Source organism: Podarcis gaigeae (assembly GCF_964106915.1).
Source record: "Podarcis gaigeae genome assembly, chromosome: 2".
Lineage (NCBI taxonomy): Eukaryota > Metazoa > Chordata > Lepidosauria > Squamata > Lacertidae > Podarcis > Podarcis gaigeae.
The window spans coordinates 54868859-54885674 of record NC_139679.1 but is presented as its reverse complement, the minus strand read 5'-3'; the positions used below and the strand labels follow the sequence as shown (position 1 = coordinate 54885674).

The following is a 16816-nucleotide window of genomic DNA, read 5'->3' as shown; positions in this document are numbered from 1 at the left end:
CTTATCCATTAGATGTGCAATTTCACTTTCTCTCTTAAACATTGAAGTCTGCAACGGTGTGTGTGTGTGTGTGTGTGTGTGTGTGTGTGTGTGTGTGTGTGTAGGGGGTTTTACTTCATTATGATCCTGCTCCAGCTGGGTATGATCTTTGATTATTTTTTTCCTTGTGAAGGAGCCAGCACGCTGATAGGGAGGAGAAGCCAGTCAGGCTGCTATATGAAACATGAAACGAGCATTTTACACAATGCATGTTTTACATTTGAATGTATTTGCTTCTGTAGCATCTGCATGCAGGGGTCCTTTGCCATTTTAATCATCCTGTTTGTTGGGTGGCTGTGGCAGGAGGGGAGGCATCCACAGTCATGCATTGGGCACAGAACAAGGGAGGCCGAACTATAGTCCTCCAGGGCTCTCTGGACTTTCCAGCGGCAATAGCAGTCAGCAGCGCAAGGTGAATTGGCTTTCCAATGCCAGGGTCGCTCCTGGTTATTAAGAAGGGGTGAGGAAGCAAGGGCAGCACATTGGCAAAATCTTGGCCCCATCCACCTAAAAGGTTCCCCGGCGGGAAGGAAGAATGCAGCTGAAAAAGGCTCCCCACGCCCAGCATCAAAGCTCCCCAAAATGGGTGTCCATGTTAAATAGGCTTCATAGTCTTTAGTGTCCAGCGTGGAATGTGTTATGATGCTTGCGCATTTTGTTCCTTGCTTGAGAATTGGAAACTGAAAGGCTGTGTCATCAGTTTCCATAGCAAATTTGGATCCTGGCAGTTGGATACATCTTTTCATTCCTTCATTAACTTTTTTATGCTTACTACTATAAAATAATGAAAGGCTTAGACCTTGGAGATACAATTAGACTGCTGCCATTGCACAAGCCTTCCTATGAGCATGCATAAGGAGGTAGGCAAAGCAAGAGTAGGCACCAGCGGGTGGGCAGTCACTGGGGGCAGCCTACCTAGAGCCCCTGAGAAGCTTAAGCCAATCCTGTATATTATTATGGTTGTGTCCTATATCAATTACAAAAGAAGAAATGAGCATTAGACGTTGATCAGTGACTAGGTGGTACTTTGGTGATTCTATTTTGAGGGAACACACTCCACAGATTATGTCCAGCTCTAGTGGTGCAACAACAAAACTGCTAGCACAGTTACAAAGCTAAGCGGAGTCCAGTATGATTTCAAATGAGATGGGGGACCAATTTGAACCCTGAATTGCAGAGGGTTGGACTAGATGACCCTCAGGGCCCTTCCAACTCTACAATTCTATCTGCACTATCGGGATTATACTTTTCTAGCTTTATTATAAACTCCACTTCAGAAATTATTTTGTATCATGATCATATTGTCCACGAAAGTCCACAGTAAGGGCTCATCCAGGTTTGCCCTTGCCCAGACAGTTCCCCCTGAGGAAACCCAATCTTTACTGCTGAACTGGAGCAAACTTCAATTGGGTTTTCTCCTGTTTGCTCTGATATATTGCTAAAGTGCAGGTTTTCCCAGGAAAAGGGATGGGGCAAGGGCAAAATTTCTCGGACTCGTGCCTGTGAAGCACAGAAGTGGAGCACAGCTTGTTCCTGTGCTTTTAGGGCATGGGACAAGCAGAGGTGTGGAGGAGCCCTCTATTATGATAAGCAGGAGATACCAATATTTGTAAAAAAGGATTTTGAATGTGTCAGTTTCAGCATTTTTCTTTATATCAACAGGACCTTTTAATCCCTTGTAAAATGGTATGAATGATATAAAGCAAATGCATATAGATTTCACAGGTTTTTTAATGGCCATCCCTTGTGTTGTAGACTTGATTAGCTTTGATTTTGTGTGGAGTAATCTGTGCTGATTGTCTTTCATGACTAGGTTATAGTTTCTGTGATAGATGACCTTTGTTCAGAATGCAGACACCAAGACCAAAATAATAAACCCATGCTGGGAGAAGGTTTCATTTATTAGAGTACATTTTCCCTGATACATTGAAATCAAAGTCCCATCTTTTAGAAGATGATTACAAACACCATAAAAGAAACCCCACATTTCACCTCTCTCATCAACCAACGTGTTGTATGGCAACCCAACTAAATAGATCTGCCAATCCTGGCTGCGTTAGGCAAGCACTTGACTCCTGATGCGGGATTATGAAGGGGCTGAGGAGCCCCTGATAAAACTCAAATGGAAGATTTTTTGGCAGCTCGGCTTTTCAGAGAGGTTTAGACTGTGGGTTAAAAATAATAGCCCTTGTCACTTCACATAGCCTTGTTATTGGAGATATTTAGTGCTGAGGCTGGGCTGTGGGGGTAGTATCTAGGATGTGATCATGTTGCTTCCTGCATCAGTGAACACAATATTGATTGTGAGCTGTCATGGCTTGGGCACACTTTATGGTACTCCAGCAGGCTGCCTTCGACAATGAATCATGCCACATCTCTCATGCACTGCATTATCTTAAGACAGCCGTAAGAGCAATGGGGTGTCCTTCCTTAATAATACACCTCTCAAATATCTCTGTAGCTCTTCTAAAATAAGGCAAGCATCCAAGAAATTAGCAAACTAGCTCCTTAATGCTGCTATCATTTATTTATTTTTGGAGTCTGAAATCCATTCAAGCCCATGGTGGTGAGCCAGAGTTTCTTGTCATAAAGCTTACATTTTTCAAAAGTGAGGAACTGAGCATCACTAGGACAGACAGAATGAGAAATCTCTCTCTTTTTTTTTTTTTTGCCCTTTGCCTCTCTAGCCAAGCCACCAGGCTCTTTTGAACAGGTCACCTCTAAGCAGAGCTTGATGCCAACATACTGTTGGAGCACATGACCCAGTCACTATATTATAAACCCTTGGAAAAATCTCCAGATAAATCTCCTCCACAGAAATGGTTGATTCCCTTCTGAAAGTTCAAAAAGTGTTATAGCTGTTTGGTCTGTCTCATACAACAAATCAGCTTGTCCATTCAGTAATATGACAAATACAATTGGAAACTGCAAACAAAAAATAGCCTATTACGTAAATATTGTATGGGTAGGTATGCAGCTGGATACTATGCTTGCAGCTTTGAGCGTGCCGGGGGCAGAGGCGTTATGCACTTATGCCCCTCTCAGATCCATGGGCTACACGCCAGACCCTTTGATTCACCAGTTATTCCTTCAGGTTTCTGAACAGTGAACTCTTTCAGTCTGTTCTCCAAGCGTTGGCTCCTCCCACCCAAGTCTCTTCCTTCCTGCTTCCTGTTCCACTGAAAACTCACTCATTGGTGGACCAAATTCAAGGGCTCACCCTAACCAGCTCTGTGGCCATCAGTATTGCCACACAGCCCTATTGATTATTAAAGAAAGACCTTTAGCAGAATGTGGGGTGATGCAGTGGCAGCAGAGATGGCTCAGAAACAATCCTAAGCACTGTGAGGCATGTGTTGGCCCTGAGAGGAAAGGGGGGGGCACCTTTTGACATGTGTGATCTACTCAGCTAGAAGTGTCCCACCTACTGAGAAAGCTATGCCAGACTAAATTTGTCTTCTAGTCTGACAAGAACTTTCTTAATAAATGTCAACGTAAACTCTGGTGCAGCTGGCACATGGGAAGGAGTTGGGTTGTAAAGCAGGGCATTGTCATGGAATGACAATAAGGAGAAAGGAGTGTGAAAGGAACTTCACATTCTTTGGCATTATGATGCCCACAGTCGTATGGAAACCATCCCTTTCCAGCCTATGGTTGTGTATCCTTGGAGTCTTCCTAGTCACTGCTTATGTGTGCTATGCTCTGTGGGGTCCCTTGACAGGAAACAGATGATGGGAGACAACCTGAACACAGAAGTACTTGGTGTGGGTCACTGTGCAAAAGCCTGGCTAGCAGCGAGTACCGTCAAGGATACACTTGAAGGATGCAAACCATAGGATGGTACTGTGAGCTCTTTCCATGCAATGGGCTTTCCAGCTCCCGTAAGTATTCTGACAAGAGCACTGCACACTGTTTGATAAGCTATTACTGAAACTCTTAGGAGTGTTTCTGTTGTGTTTTATGATGCAGCAAGAGAAGGGAGATATGAAACCCTGGTACATACATCCAAAGACATTGCTGGATCATAACCGTAAGCATTTATGTGAGCATCTAGCCTCGCTGTACTGAGCTGGTATATTTCTGAACAACTAAGGCTGGTGACAGACAGGGGATGGATACCATTTTCGTTGTCCTTCCTTTTTGTGAGTCTCCTCGGGGGCATCTGTTAGTTGCTGAATGCTGCACTAGAATAACCTTTGATTAACCCAACAAAGAAACCTTTCCCTTAAAAGCTGTCACCTTTATTCTCTGCTCATGGAACACACATGAGACCAAAGTGAAGCAAGAGATTTAGTCTAGAATCCAAATTCTAGACAATGTTCTTTGCGTGAACGAGCCCTTTGAGTCTGCCATTGGGTGACCTTAGTGCCAACGGCATAGGGTTGGGATCCTCACTCAAATTTGGAAATTAGCAACTCGAACATCTTGGAGACAATTTTACTTCTGATACCAGAGTGCAGCCTTTCTTTACAGGAAGAAACAAAACCTTTTTTTTATTAAGAAAAATGACTCATTTACCCCTGCTATTTTTTTTATCGTTTTGTGTTTGTTTTTTAAAAAAGAGGTTACTCCTGAAAGCCATTACTTGTAATAAATTTATAAGCCAGCATACTTTTTTTTTTTCCTGTAGTCATTCCTTTAAACAAGGCAAAACATCTAATTTGCCCCTGACCTGAGCAGTCTCATGAAGAGCAGGCAGGGAGTTAAGTAGTTTAATAACAATGAAAAAGCTTGATTCCAAATATCTGAACTTCCTCTTGCTCCCAGGACTATCAAATCAGTGTCCCCTTCCCTGGCTTCTGTGCAGCCTTGTAGTATTTTGATGTCTCTTGAGAAAGCTGCAGGCAAAGTCTTGCTCGTAAGGTGTAAGAGGTGGTCAGCTGGGCACAGGAAAAGGCTGGGCTTTTAAGAATCCTTTACCCGAGAGGGTGTTTAGAAATTCTTGTATGCTTCACGGCAACAATCACAAAGGTTGGAGCTACTGCCCCACTTTTCACAATCAGAGGAAACAAGAAGCACATTGATCTTCAGATATCCACCTTGTCAGAGAAAGCACTGGTTTTATTTCTTGTAGGGTCTGTTCTCTGATCATAATTTTATTTACTTGTTTTTATTATTATGGTAGTTTGTTTTTTTTAAAAACCCCACCCTTCCAAACCAATCAATTGTTCAAGAAAGGCAAGACCTAGATTAGATCCTTGTAGTGGAATAGGATAGTTTACCATGCAAAAACGAAGAGCTAATCTTCATATTGCGGAGCCATGGACAACCTCTTTTAGAAAGCAGCCAGGCAAGGATAGCAATACATGTTGGTTGGGTGGCTATTTTTCTGTGTTTGTTTGTTTCATTTAAATTCCATAAATTAGCAACTCAAGAGTTCGTTCTTTTAAAAGGAGGAGGGAAAAAAGAACCAATGTCTACTGGAATAAATAAATAAATAAACAATATTTAAACACACACTACTAAAAATAAAAAAGGAGAGGGAGGAACCCTCCCTCCCACGCACAAATACATATTTATGTCATGCAAGAGATTGAAAGAGAACCTTTTTTTAAGTTCTCTCAGCCAAAGCAAAGATAAAAATTTAAAAATAAAATAAACTCACAGGAATTGCAGAAGAAAGCTCAGATTTGTTTTGGTATGCAAAAAAGTTGCATATTGGAAGCATTGGGTTTCTTTTTTGTTTTGTTTTGTAAGGTATTTTGTATACCAGCAAAAGGCACCACAGGATCAACCCAGCCAAATCCCTATGAGGACATCTGTGGGGTGTGATGAAAAAAGGTAAGAGCCCTCAATAGCACACATGGTTCTTCATGAATGATGAGTCGAAATGTCTGTACTGTGTACCTGTGTTTTCCCTGTCTTGGCTTTGCTTTTCTTCTGTCTGAAGGCCTTTCCAGAAAACAAAAATAGGGCTTAGTGATCCTTAAAGCAGCACTAGCATCATGTCCGCATGCAATGATGGAAAGACAAAGTGGACTTATTGCAAGTGGGACTGCGACGCTTCTGTGGGCTGGGCCTGGGCAATTCACATATTTTTCAGCTGGGGGAAAATTAAGAGGGTGGATTTGTGTTCTAGCACGGAATGAGAACTATGGACTTATTGAAACTAAATTTAAAGGTGGGGGGGCAAAATGATGGAATGTCACAAAGGCTGTGGGCTGAGACACTGCTGTCATGTGTAATGCGTTGGTAGCAAGAGCTTAGGACTTGCCGCTCTTTGCCATTGACAAAGAACAAATACAATTTTGTATGAGGTCACTGGCTTGAATGGTATAGAGGGGGGAGATTCAGCATCTCAAACACTCAGATGCAGCCAAACATAAGCACACAAGCACTTTTGCAGTCAAAACATGTGCTTGTATCTGTCCCATTGAGATCAAAGGTGCTTAAAATTTTTTTAGATTATGCTGGATTGTACCCTAGGAAAAATTAAATTAATGGCATAGTCATGGTAGTCACCACAGATGTCAGATACCAGCCAATAGGAGGTTGTGACACCTGTGCAACATAAAATGGCACGTAAAAATGCAACAAGTCCTCTAGCTAGAAAGAACAGGGCTGGGGGGGGGGGGGGGGAGCAGAAATGGCATTTCACCCAAAGCAAAATCTTGTGGTTTTGCAATGCATTAGCTAGCTTGGGCAAAAATACATTTGTACCTCTCATAACAACAGTGTTACAGCAAAACATTTATTGTGTGACAAATATGCACAATAAATGATAATCTGGAAAGGCCCTGAGTTGATAAAAGGTAAATGCCATTTTTAAAAAGGGGAAAGGACAAAAGGGGGGGGGGAGGGGAGATGAACCAGCAAAGAAAACTGAATTCCTGTTTGGGGATGGCTGTAAAACCCAAAGATCTCCAAAACTGAAATCGGATAACTTAATCTTTAGATACAGTAATACATCATTGTATTTTATGGCCTTGCTTGCATTTTTTCTTTTTTTGTAAATATATTACTATAGTCTTAACTTCTGTATAAATTGGCAGATGTCTAGAACAATATTTTTAAAGAAACTAAAAGCTACTACTGAGTACTGGGGAAAAATAAAGCGCAAATAATTCAAGCTTGCTGTTGAATTAATGGTGTCACTTTGTAGGTCTCAATACTTGGAAGTCAAATGTTCCTAATGGGCTTTGCCAACCCAATTTCTTAAGGTTTGGGGGAAAGCAATAGACACTGGAATCTGAGTGCTTGCCTCTACATAACTAATGTCTGTAGAGGAATAACAAAACAAATAAGGAGAAGGGGGAAAATTAAACGGAAGAAACATTTTAAAACTTGTGTTTGCTAGTTAGTACCCAGTACGTAAGATTCCTAAGGAACATTTCCCCCACCCCTTCCTAGTTAACCTTGTCCTGAAATATATACAGGTTATTTGTTGCTGCCACTGCTATGATATTTTCTGAAGGATGCCAAGCTGTATGCAGGATCTTCTTGCTAAAGTCCAGACTGTCCACACTAATTTCATCTTTTCTCCGTTTGCCCCCCACACAAACTTTGCGGGGTTTCAGGATGGCACGGGGTTTGCTGTTTTCCCTTGAGGCCTCCAGGGTCACATCACGCTTGGTGTTGCGATCAAACATTCTGAAGAAATTGTTGTAGGAGCCGGTCATGATGACACTGAGGAGCAAGCAAAGAGAATGGGGTGAGAACAGAAATCCAACCAGGTGACATACCCAATACAGTGGTACCTCGGGTTACATACGCTTCAGGTTACAGACTCTACTAACCCAGAAATAGTGCTTCAGGTTAAGAAATTTGCTTCAGGATGAGAACAGAAATTGTGCTCCAGTGGCGCGGCGGCAGCAGGAGGCCCCATTAGCTAAAGTGGTGCTTCAGGTTAAGAACAGTTTCAGGTTAAGAATGGACCTCCGGAACGAATTAAGTACGTAACCCGAGGTACCACTGTAGAATTAAAACTTGTTTCATTTCCCCTCCCATGCATTTTCTTCCATACCCAATAATGATGGCATTAATTTAGCCTTAGATAAACACTCCAGGCCCCTTTGACAGAAAAAGAGGCACCGAGGTATAGAATAATGAATGGGGTGTAGGTGGAATTTTCTGTCCTCCAGATTTGTTGACTGAGGTGAGGTTTCAGTTCCCCTAATAGTTGGGCTGATTCCAGCCAGCATGATTGTTTTGTACAGCTGAGAAAAGTCTCACTGCTTATATCCCTGCACCTTCAATCCTATTTAACAGGTACTGAGAATTGGGAGCAGCTGGCAATGAGGAGGCATAGTGCAGGGAACTCCTGCTCCTCCTCCTCAGACTCTTACGTTTTTCACCCAATCCACAGATCCATGAGGGGGGAAAACATAACAAAATAGCTTTCCACATCAAAGAGGTACCATATTTTTCGCTTCATAAGACGCACCTAGTTTTTAGAGGGGGAAAGCAAGAAAAAAAATAATCTGCACCGAGAATGTAAGCGTCTCTCGCTTTTCTTGCTCCCGTCCATCCCTCCTCTCGCTTCGCTGTGAAGCCAACAGAGCAAGAGGCGCTGCGCAGCTCTCACTCTTGCTCTGCTGGCTTCTCAGCAAAGCGGGAGGAGGAACGGAAGCCCTTACACAGAGCCCCTTCCGTCCCTCATAGCGCTTCTCTGAGAAGCCAGCAGAACAAGAGTGAGAGCTGCGCAGCGGCTCTTGCTCTGCTGGCTTCACAGCGAGTGACATACAGGAGCCATGGCTCCGGTTGCGGAGGCATCCCTCAGCTCGTGACTGCAGTGGTAGCCGATTGATCCCTCTGCCGCCCAGTGCATTCGTTCCATAAGACGCACAGACATTTCCCCTTACTTTTTAGGAGGAAAAAAGTGTGTCTTATGGAGCAAAAATACGGTAATCAGCCAAATCTGCACTTGCTGTATGTACTTAACCATCTCAAAACAGAAAGATACAAATATGGGCTACAATGGGATCCCTTAATCTGGTTTTCCATCAATGTTATTGACTTTCAATTCCCACCATCTCCCATCATTGGACATGCTGGCTGAGGTGATGGGAGTCTGAGTCCAATATTTGGAGGTTATCTGCTGACATGCCATCTGTTGTCATGCTTTCAGGTGTCTGGATCAGAGTGACCACTACTACCACATGGCTATGCAATTTTTCTCTTCTGCTAATATCCTGTGCACAGAGAAGGAATGCTCTGAGCACACTTCAGCCTTCATGAGATCCAGGTATGACTTAAAAATCCAGAGCAAAATCCCTGTACTCAGACCCCCAAGTAAGATATAGGAGATCTGTGGCCCTCCAAATGCAGTTGGACTCCAAATCCCATCAGTACCAGCCTGCATTGCCAAAAGCAAGGGATGATGGGAGTTGTAATTTCCCATCCTTGTCCTAAGTAACAGCTGCAAGCCCCTTTGGCTGTCTGCAAATGAAAATGGACAAATGTACTACAATGATAACCAGCAAATGTCGTGTTTAATTTTACACTGCAGATGAAGTGACAGATTTTGGAAGGCACCTGAATCACCAAATTGGGAACATGAAACATCTTTCTGATAAGCAATATTTGAAACTATATAAGCATGGTGTTTACAAATAAGGTGACAATTTAGTTAGCAATATTTGTCAAAGAACAGCTAGAAAAACATCACAACTCATCTCCAGTGGCGTAGCGTGGGTTGTCAGCACCCGGGGCAAGGCAAGTAATTTGCACCCTCTAACCCGTGGATTGGCGCCCCCTAACCCTAACCCCCAGATGTTGCGCCCGGTGCGGCCGGCCCCCCTGCACCCCCCATGCTACGCCACTGCTCATCTCCGTTCCATTTCTAAAGCAGAGAGAATGCTCCATTTGCAGGGCTGCCTCAGCTGCCTTTGCATGGGGTGCTACCTTTTCTTTCCAGGAAAAAGAGGTAGCCTGCTTGCCCCCTTGGGTGTCAGTGGCAGAGGGACTCCCTCCCCCCCCCGGTGGTGATAGGAGGAACAAACTGCATTGGCCCCGGCCATGTGAGGCGCAACCTCCTTGGCTCCCTCAGTGGGAGCAGTGGTGTTTCCCCCCTGGTGGGCCCAAGGCCAATGTAGCTTTCCCCTCCCTTTCAACATTGTGGTGTATCGCCAGGTTGTGATCTTTGCCTGATGATACATCGCAATGTTGAAAACGTGGAATTGCCCAGCCCTAGCAGTAAGCAGAACTCCACTAGGGGAAGCGGACCTGTCGGCTGTCACAGAGAGACGGGGATGGTACTTAGAATGCCTCTGAATCCAATTATGCGCTGCTGGAGAGGACAAGCCCCTCCTGAGATGCAAATGCTGTGATCTTTCTGTCTCCATAAACCAAGGTGTAAATAAACTACATTTCTAAGACACTGCAGATTCTCTGTGCCTTGATGTTCCAATGGAAAAACAACCCTGGTTGAGTGCTGCAGCTTAACAGAGATTGGAGAGTGGCAAGTAACAATAAGTATTGTCCCTTCCTGCCCCGTGGCTGATGAACAGATGTCAAGTTTCATTCAGCTTCACAATGATATCTACAGGGGAATAGCATTGGGGTGGAGGTAGGTTGCCAGGGCGATTGTCCCAGGCAATTTTTAAGAGGAGTGTTGCTGAGATCACCCTCTCTTAGCCAGCCCTATGGTACTTTTGCAAGGCTGGGATCTAATCAGATCCAAGCCTTGCAAAGCAGCTCAGGGAGGGCAGCCTGAGAAGGATGCCATGTGCTATTTGACCCCAGCTTCACCCTCAGGGGGTTTGGATCAAAGGGCACGTGTCCTTCTCATGATGACCTCTGTGAGCCAGCCCTGTTTCTGAGGCTCACGACTGGCACACACTTTCCCCCTCAGCCCAATAAACACACACTCTGCCACTGCTCATGAAGCAGAAGAAATGCAAGATCAAACAGTGTAAACCAAGAGGCAACTAGGGGTGGGATAGCCAAAGTAAAAGGAGGCTCCTTACCTGTCAGACCCATTCCACACACATTCAAATTTATCAAAAATGCAATCGTTCTCGTAGAGGGAGCACAGCTTGCTGCGGAGGTAATCATGAACCTAAGGATTGAGGCACAGACAGAAAGGGTGATAGTAAAACAAGGGTCAGTGGGAATCATAATCCAAAGCCTGATTTATAAATCTTGTGATTCAACACGACATAATACCCACTAGTTCCCTACAAGCTCACCTCTTACTCATTTAGGTTATCAGATACATTAATCCTGGAGACATCTTCTACAGTGGATACATTAAGCTCTTCATTACTAATCTAGAAGCATGACTCAAAAGAAATGATGTTCACAAGGTACTTAAGGGAAGAACACAGCAGTCCCATGGGAGAAGGCTGCTCCACTACCAAATAGTGGGAAATGACAAATTAGTATGGCGATAGGGGAGAGACGTGGGTAGGAAGAGCACTCAGCAACCTTATTTTCATAACAAAGATTCAATGAAGGGTGAAGCTGTCCAAGAATCAATGCACACACTTGCTTCGCAAGCTCCAGTTATCTGTTCCAGTAGTCTGGGTTTAATGTGTATAGGGAGAAGTCCACCCTGGCATCCAAGAACAATGTTGGAGGATACAGGTTTAAGGGGCAGGCTCAAGACTTTTTGCTGCCTGAAGCAAAGGGGCAAGATGATGCCTTCCCAATTCCACATACAGAAGCCACTTGGGTTGGCAATCTACTCTTACTTCAGCACTGGCTCCACTGCATCTGAGGGCAGTAGGGCAGAATGACACACACAGTGCTCTGCTCCAATACTTTTGTAATTCCTGACCATCAGCCAGCACCTGCTACCTCAAGTGGTTGCCTAATGGTAGGGCTGGCCCTCATCCCTTCCCTCCACCTACAGGGTGGAATTCGTATAATGAGTTCCATCAGCAGAACTCCTGCACAAGGACATCTGCTTGCACAATAGGGTCACTCAGCATGCACTGCATACCTCTGAAATTGAACCAGGGGAAAAGGGAGGGTTAGGAGAACCACCAGAACAGTATGCAGGGAGAGGAGGTGGGGAGGTGATTCTGCCTGGCAAGCTGAAACGCTTGCACTGATGGAATGTTTGCAATAGCGTGATGCTGAATTCCCCCCATAACGATAAAAGCAGAACCTCTGCCCAGGTAAGAAGCATTACATTCAAGTAATTCAGAGCAGTCCTAGTTTATTGGTGGAGAGTGTGCTCTACATGCAGAAGGACCCAGGCATATCCAGATAAAGAGTGTCAGGTAGCATGTAGAAGCAGGAACTTCCCCCCAGCTGAGATGTTGAAGAGCTCCCAGCCAAAGTAGATAATAGTGGTCTACATGGACCGATGGTCTGCCTCTATATAAGACAGCCTCATGTATAGTTTGGCCCCTTGGCCTTACTCCTGTAAGAGACTGTGTGTTCCCTCAAAGATTCCTAAAGGCACACCAACGTTATCAGGCAAGAGAACACAAGTATATTCCAAGCATCACCAGCAATTTCATTACTTTGGATTTGTATAGTGTTTGACAAGCAGCCTTAAAATTATGCCGCTTTCCATGAGATCATATGCAACAGAAAAAACAAAACACAAGTATCATTCTAATTTCAGTTGGAATGGAAAGGAGCATGCTAAACAACGAGGACTTTGCCTGTTAGTTAAGTAGCAGTTTTGAATGTTCAAAGTGCTTTACATAGATTGGGTTTGACCCAGACTTAAGTAATATTCAGAGCAGAATAACTGAAATCAAATGTGTTTAAGTTATGTCTAACAGTGGATCAACTCTAAGTATGACAAAGCCTGGGTGCATCCCTTTATCTTTAATTCCTACCACCCATTCATTCACAATACACCAAAAATCTTGAGGATGAGGTACCTGGTATGTTTCAATAGGTCTGTTCTCCATGTTGAGGTCCCACACCTTGACAGTGAGATAGTCCCTGGTCATGATGTACCTCCCGCTGTGACTGAACTTAACATCAGAAATTGAAGAGATGATCTCAGAAAAAAACGACCTGTTACTTGGGTCTTCGGGCTCTTCAAAAACTATACAACACACAAAAAACAAGTCACTTAAAACATGGCCAAGGCACAAGTCAATAGGGCTGGTGCCAATGTGGTAAGTATTGAAGTATTGATGTGTTTCATTTGCACAGCAGTGTGGAAATATTTAATGGAAAAAAGGTTACAGTTATCCAGATATAAGTGCTAGTGGAGCATTCCCATCCCCACTGTGTTTGTCAACCGAGGAGTGGCGATATGCCAACCCCCTAACCCTTCTTCAAAGAGCATGGCTCTCTGCAATCATGAGTACAGCTAAATGCCTAAAGGCTTTGTTTTGAATCTGGAACCCCAGTCGGACAGGGTTCTGGGTCACATATACAGATTTATACAGATTTATGGCTAAAACCTACATTACGGACAACTGTGCTCCGTGCACATCTACACTCTCATTCTGACAAGCGCAAAGGCAAGAATGCCCCAAAAGGGCTACAATAGCTTTCATTTCACAGAAAAACAAGACCATAAATGACACAATCCTGCAAAAATACAGTCTTATCAGGGAGTAAGCCTTATTGAAATCAAAGGGACTTACTTCTAAGTACATATGCATAGGCTTTCAGTTTTAGAACTCATCTGAAAGTATCCTTTTAAAAAAATGTTTCTATTTTGTTTTACTGTGTATTGAAATTTTGCAAGCTGCCCTGGGAAAAATGTATTGAAGTGGGCTATAAATATATAACATTTTATACGGGGAGGTAGGTAGTCAACACAATAGGAGGAGGAATGGATAAAGTCCACTTTTAAATATGCAATGTGTAAGCAAATTTGAACAGTTTCAGATGCCTCACAGAAAGAGCAATGATGCAAAAATCAAATTTTATTTTAGAAAAAATATATACTCAGCTGAGTGAAATCTCCCCTAAAAGTTCAGAGTTTAGTGCAAAAGCTGACAAAGTTGAGGAACAGAAACTGCTCCCCTCTTTAGAGTCTATAGTTTCTTTGCCAAGTCTCCCTTCTGCCTAATGACAAAGGTGGGGTGAGGGGAGAGACACAGTAGGATCAGCACTGAAGTCTTAACAAGATCTTGTTTTTTCAGTCCTTAACATATAATTGCCAGAGTGAGATTGCTTGTTTTGCCAGCTTTTTCATTCACCTGACAATCTCAAACTCCATCAAGCTACCCACATTTGCATTTCAATGTTTCAATGCATGGCATCATTAAATATATATACCTGCAGACTATAAAATATTAATTTCTTAAATTAAAATGCAACAGAACAAATTGAGCTTTCACACCTGGACTCCCACTGAATGACTGGCAGCAAACCAAAGTAAATAACAGTTTTCAGGAATCTAAACAGAAGAGTAATATGATTACATCATGTGAGAAGTCAATGAAATGGCACCCACTTTATGCCACCTTCTGATTTGTAAAGTTGGCTTCCATGGGACCAAACTTTGGTCCACTGGATCAGAAGCCAGAGGGATTAGTTCTTCAGCTTCACGGAAACCTTGAGAATCTTCCTGTCTTTGTTGCAGAGGCCTACTGGCCAAGGCCCTGACTGCACCATACACTTAAAGCACTATCAAACTGCTTTTAACAGTCATCAGCAACCATTCCCGTTCCCAGAATTCAATGGGAAGAGGGACTGATTATTAAACCACTGTGGGGACTGTAGCTCTGTGAGAGCAATAGGTCTCCTAACAACTCTCTGCACCCTTAACAAACTACAGTTCCCATGATTCCTTGGACGAAGCCAAGACTGTTAAGAGTGGTGTGAGAGTGCTTTAATTGTATGATGCAGATGTAGCCTAGGTTGCTTATAGAAATCCTTCTGGATCAGGGTGAACCCAAGTGTAGGACATTCTGCCTGGCATCTATGGCTAATAAATGTGGACTTCCCTGCATCTTCTTTCTGACCTTCTTCCTAAGACATTTATCTTGCTTCTGTCATGGAACAGCTCATCTATATGCTGCACTCTGCTTTTGCTTACCCAACTATAGTGTGTGTGTGTGTCATGCCTATCTATCTATATCATTCATATATATATATATATATATATATATATATATATATATATATATGTATGTATATATGTATATGTATATGTGTATATATATATATATATATATATATATATATATATATATCTATCTCAAGGTGATCTGGGCATTGTCAGCTGGTCCTGGACCCTCAGAACAATTGAGATTTTAATGACTAGGACATTTTAATGAGAACACTCATCTTTAAAAGAACGGACCATTCTCTACCAAGCCATCAATTAGTGGAGTAAGAAGCACTTGTATCAAACCTGCCACCAGTCAAAGAGATTTAATGCTTTACGGGCCAATCAATATATGGCGTTAGCCAATCGAAGTCAGTACAGAGGTTTCAAAGCATTCGCTTACTTTGTGTATATATAAATCACAACTGAATGGCCCAAGAAAGCAAACCGATGCAACTGGGAAGTTAAGACCTTTTTTTTGGTAGGAAAAATCTCAAGGATGCGTTCAATGGATGAGTTTTAGGACCCTCACCATGCTTTTTCAAAATGTTATATTTATATTAAGTATTCATAAAATAAAGATATGATACCACAGCAGAACATGAGAACGAGCAACTTCCATTGTTAGCATACTTTACTTTTATGTGTGACAGCGGCTCTATTAGTAAAAGTAAATAAATCTTATGACCATATGTGAATTCTTAAAACAACTACCGGATGTTTTCTCCACTACCATCATTCCACAATTGACTGTGGAGACAGCTTGGTTTCTCAGCTGTAGACAATAACCTGAAATCAGGGATGGGGGACCTTTTTCAGCCCAAATTTTCAGCCACATTCCTTCGGCACCACCTGCCAGTGGTGGGGCAATGAATATAAATTCTACCTTTGCAGAGCAAGCAAATTTCTACACCTACTCACGCCCATTCTCTACCTTCCATCCAGGGAAGACAGACACATCATCAAAGATACATTCCAGTCAGGCAAAAACACTCAATGCAAGTGTTAATCAGGGCTGCAGAGGCACTCTGGCCAGGGAGAGTCTCCAGGGCAGCTAGAGAGGTTTGGAGGGACACATTCAGACCAAAACTTGCATTTCCCGACCCCTTTCCCTATGTGAAAGTGAGTGTTTGGGTAAATTGTGTTATGCTTTCGTTGGGTTTGGTGGAATCCTAGATTAAATTTTGTTCTGACTTGTAGTGTTAAGGCTGCCCATTTTGTAGCACATGGGATTGTTGGCTCTGGTAACTGGGTTTTTTTTACATTTGGCTGAATGTATACAGGCCGTGTGGCCTATGGGTGTAATAGTGAGTGTGGAATTTGTGTGGTTACTGAGTGAAAACTTGCTTTATGGATTTTATTATTGTATCTTTTTATTATTTTATATGCTGGTATATTATTATTGTTCACTTTTCTTTGTTGACTGCTTTGGAATCTTTTTTGATGCACAGAAGTATTATAAACGCTTGACAAAAATGAGAGTGAGGGAGAGGGAGAGGAGGAGGAGGAGGAGGAGGAGGAGGAGGAGGAGGAACTACATCTATATTTGACCAAAGGAAGCACATTTCTGTGGCCAGGGCAGAAAACCTGTGGCTAAAACAAGACGAAGCTTAAGGAAATTTCTTAGAGACAGTAGGATTTCTTTCGCACTGCAAGGATTCAGCTGCAATGATGTGTTCTCGCCCTTCGAGGGTAATGACCCACTTGACACCTAACATCCTGGCAATGAGAATTTTATTTACTTATTTTTTAAAAATAAGTCTGACACTAGCAGTCAGACCTCCTGCAGGAAAAACTGGGGAAGAAAACCATACCAGAGCAGTTTTTCCTTTCTCAGCACAAATACTTGGTGAGTTTCAT

At 42.9% G+C, this 16816-nt stretch overlaps 1 protein-coding gene across 5 annotated transcripts in view; it reads right to left on the bottom strand.

The window, feature by feature from the left end:
* Positions 1-1921: 1921 nt before the first annotated feature.
* The window catches only part of PPP2R2B (protein phosphatase 2 regulatory subunit Bbeta), a 257075-nt gene continuing 242180 nt past the window's right edge, over positions 1922-16816 (bottom strand). For all 5 annotated transcript variants that reach the window (XM_083728282.1, XM_083728283.1, XM_083728285.1 and 2 more), the window contains 3 exons: positions 12822-12991; positions 10947-11038; positions 1922-7665 (listed from right to left, as the gene is read on the bottom strand). In XM_083728282.1, the coding sequence (XP_083584408.1) occupies positions 7386-7665; positions 10947-11038; positions 12822-12991 (542 nt within the window). In that variant the 3' untranslated portion in view covers positions 1922-7385. The remainder of the gene's footprint in view (positions 7666-10946; positions 11039-12821; positions 12992-16816) is intronic.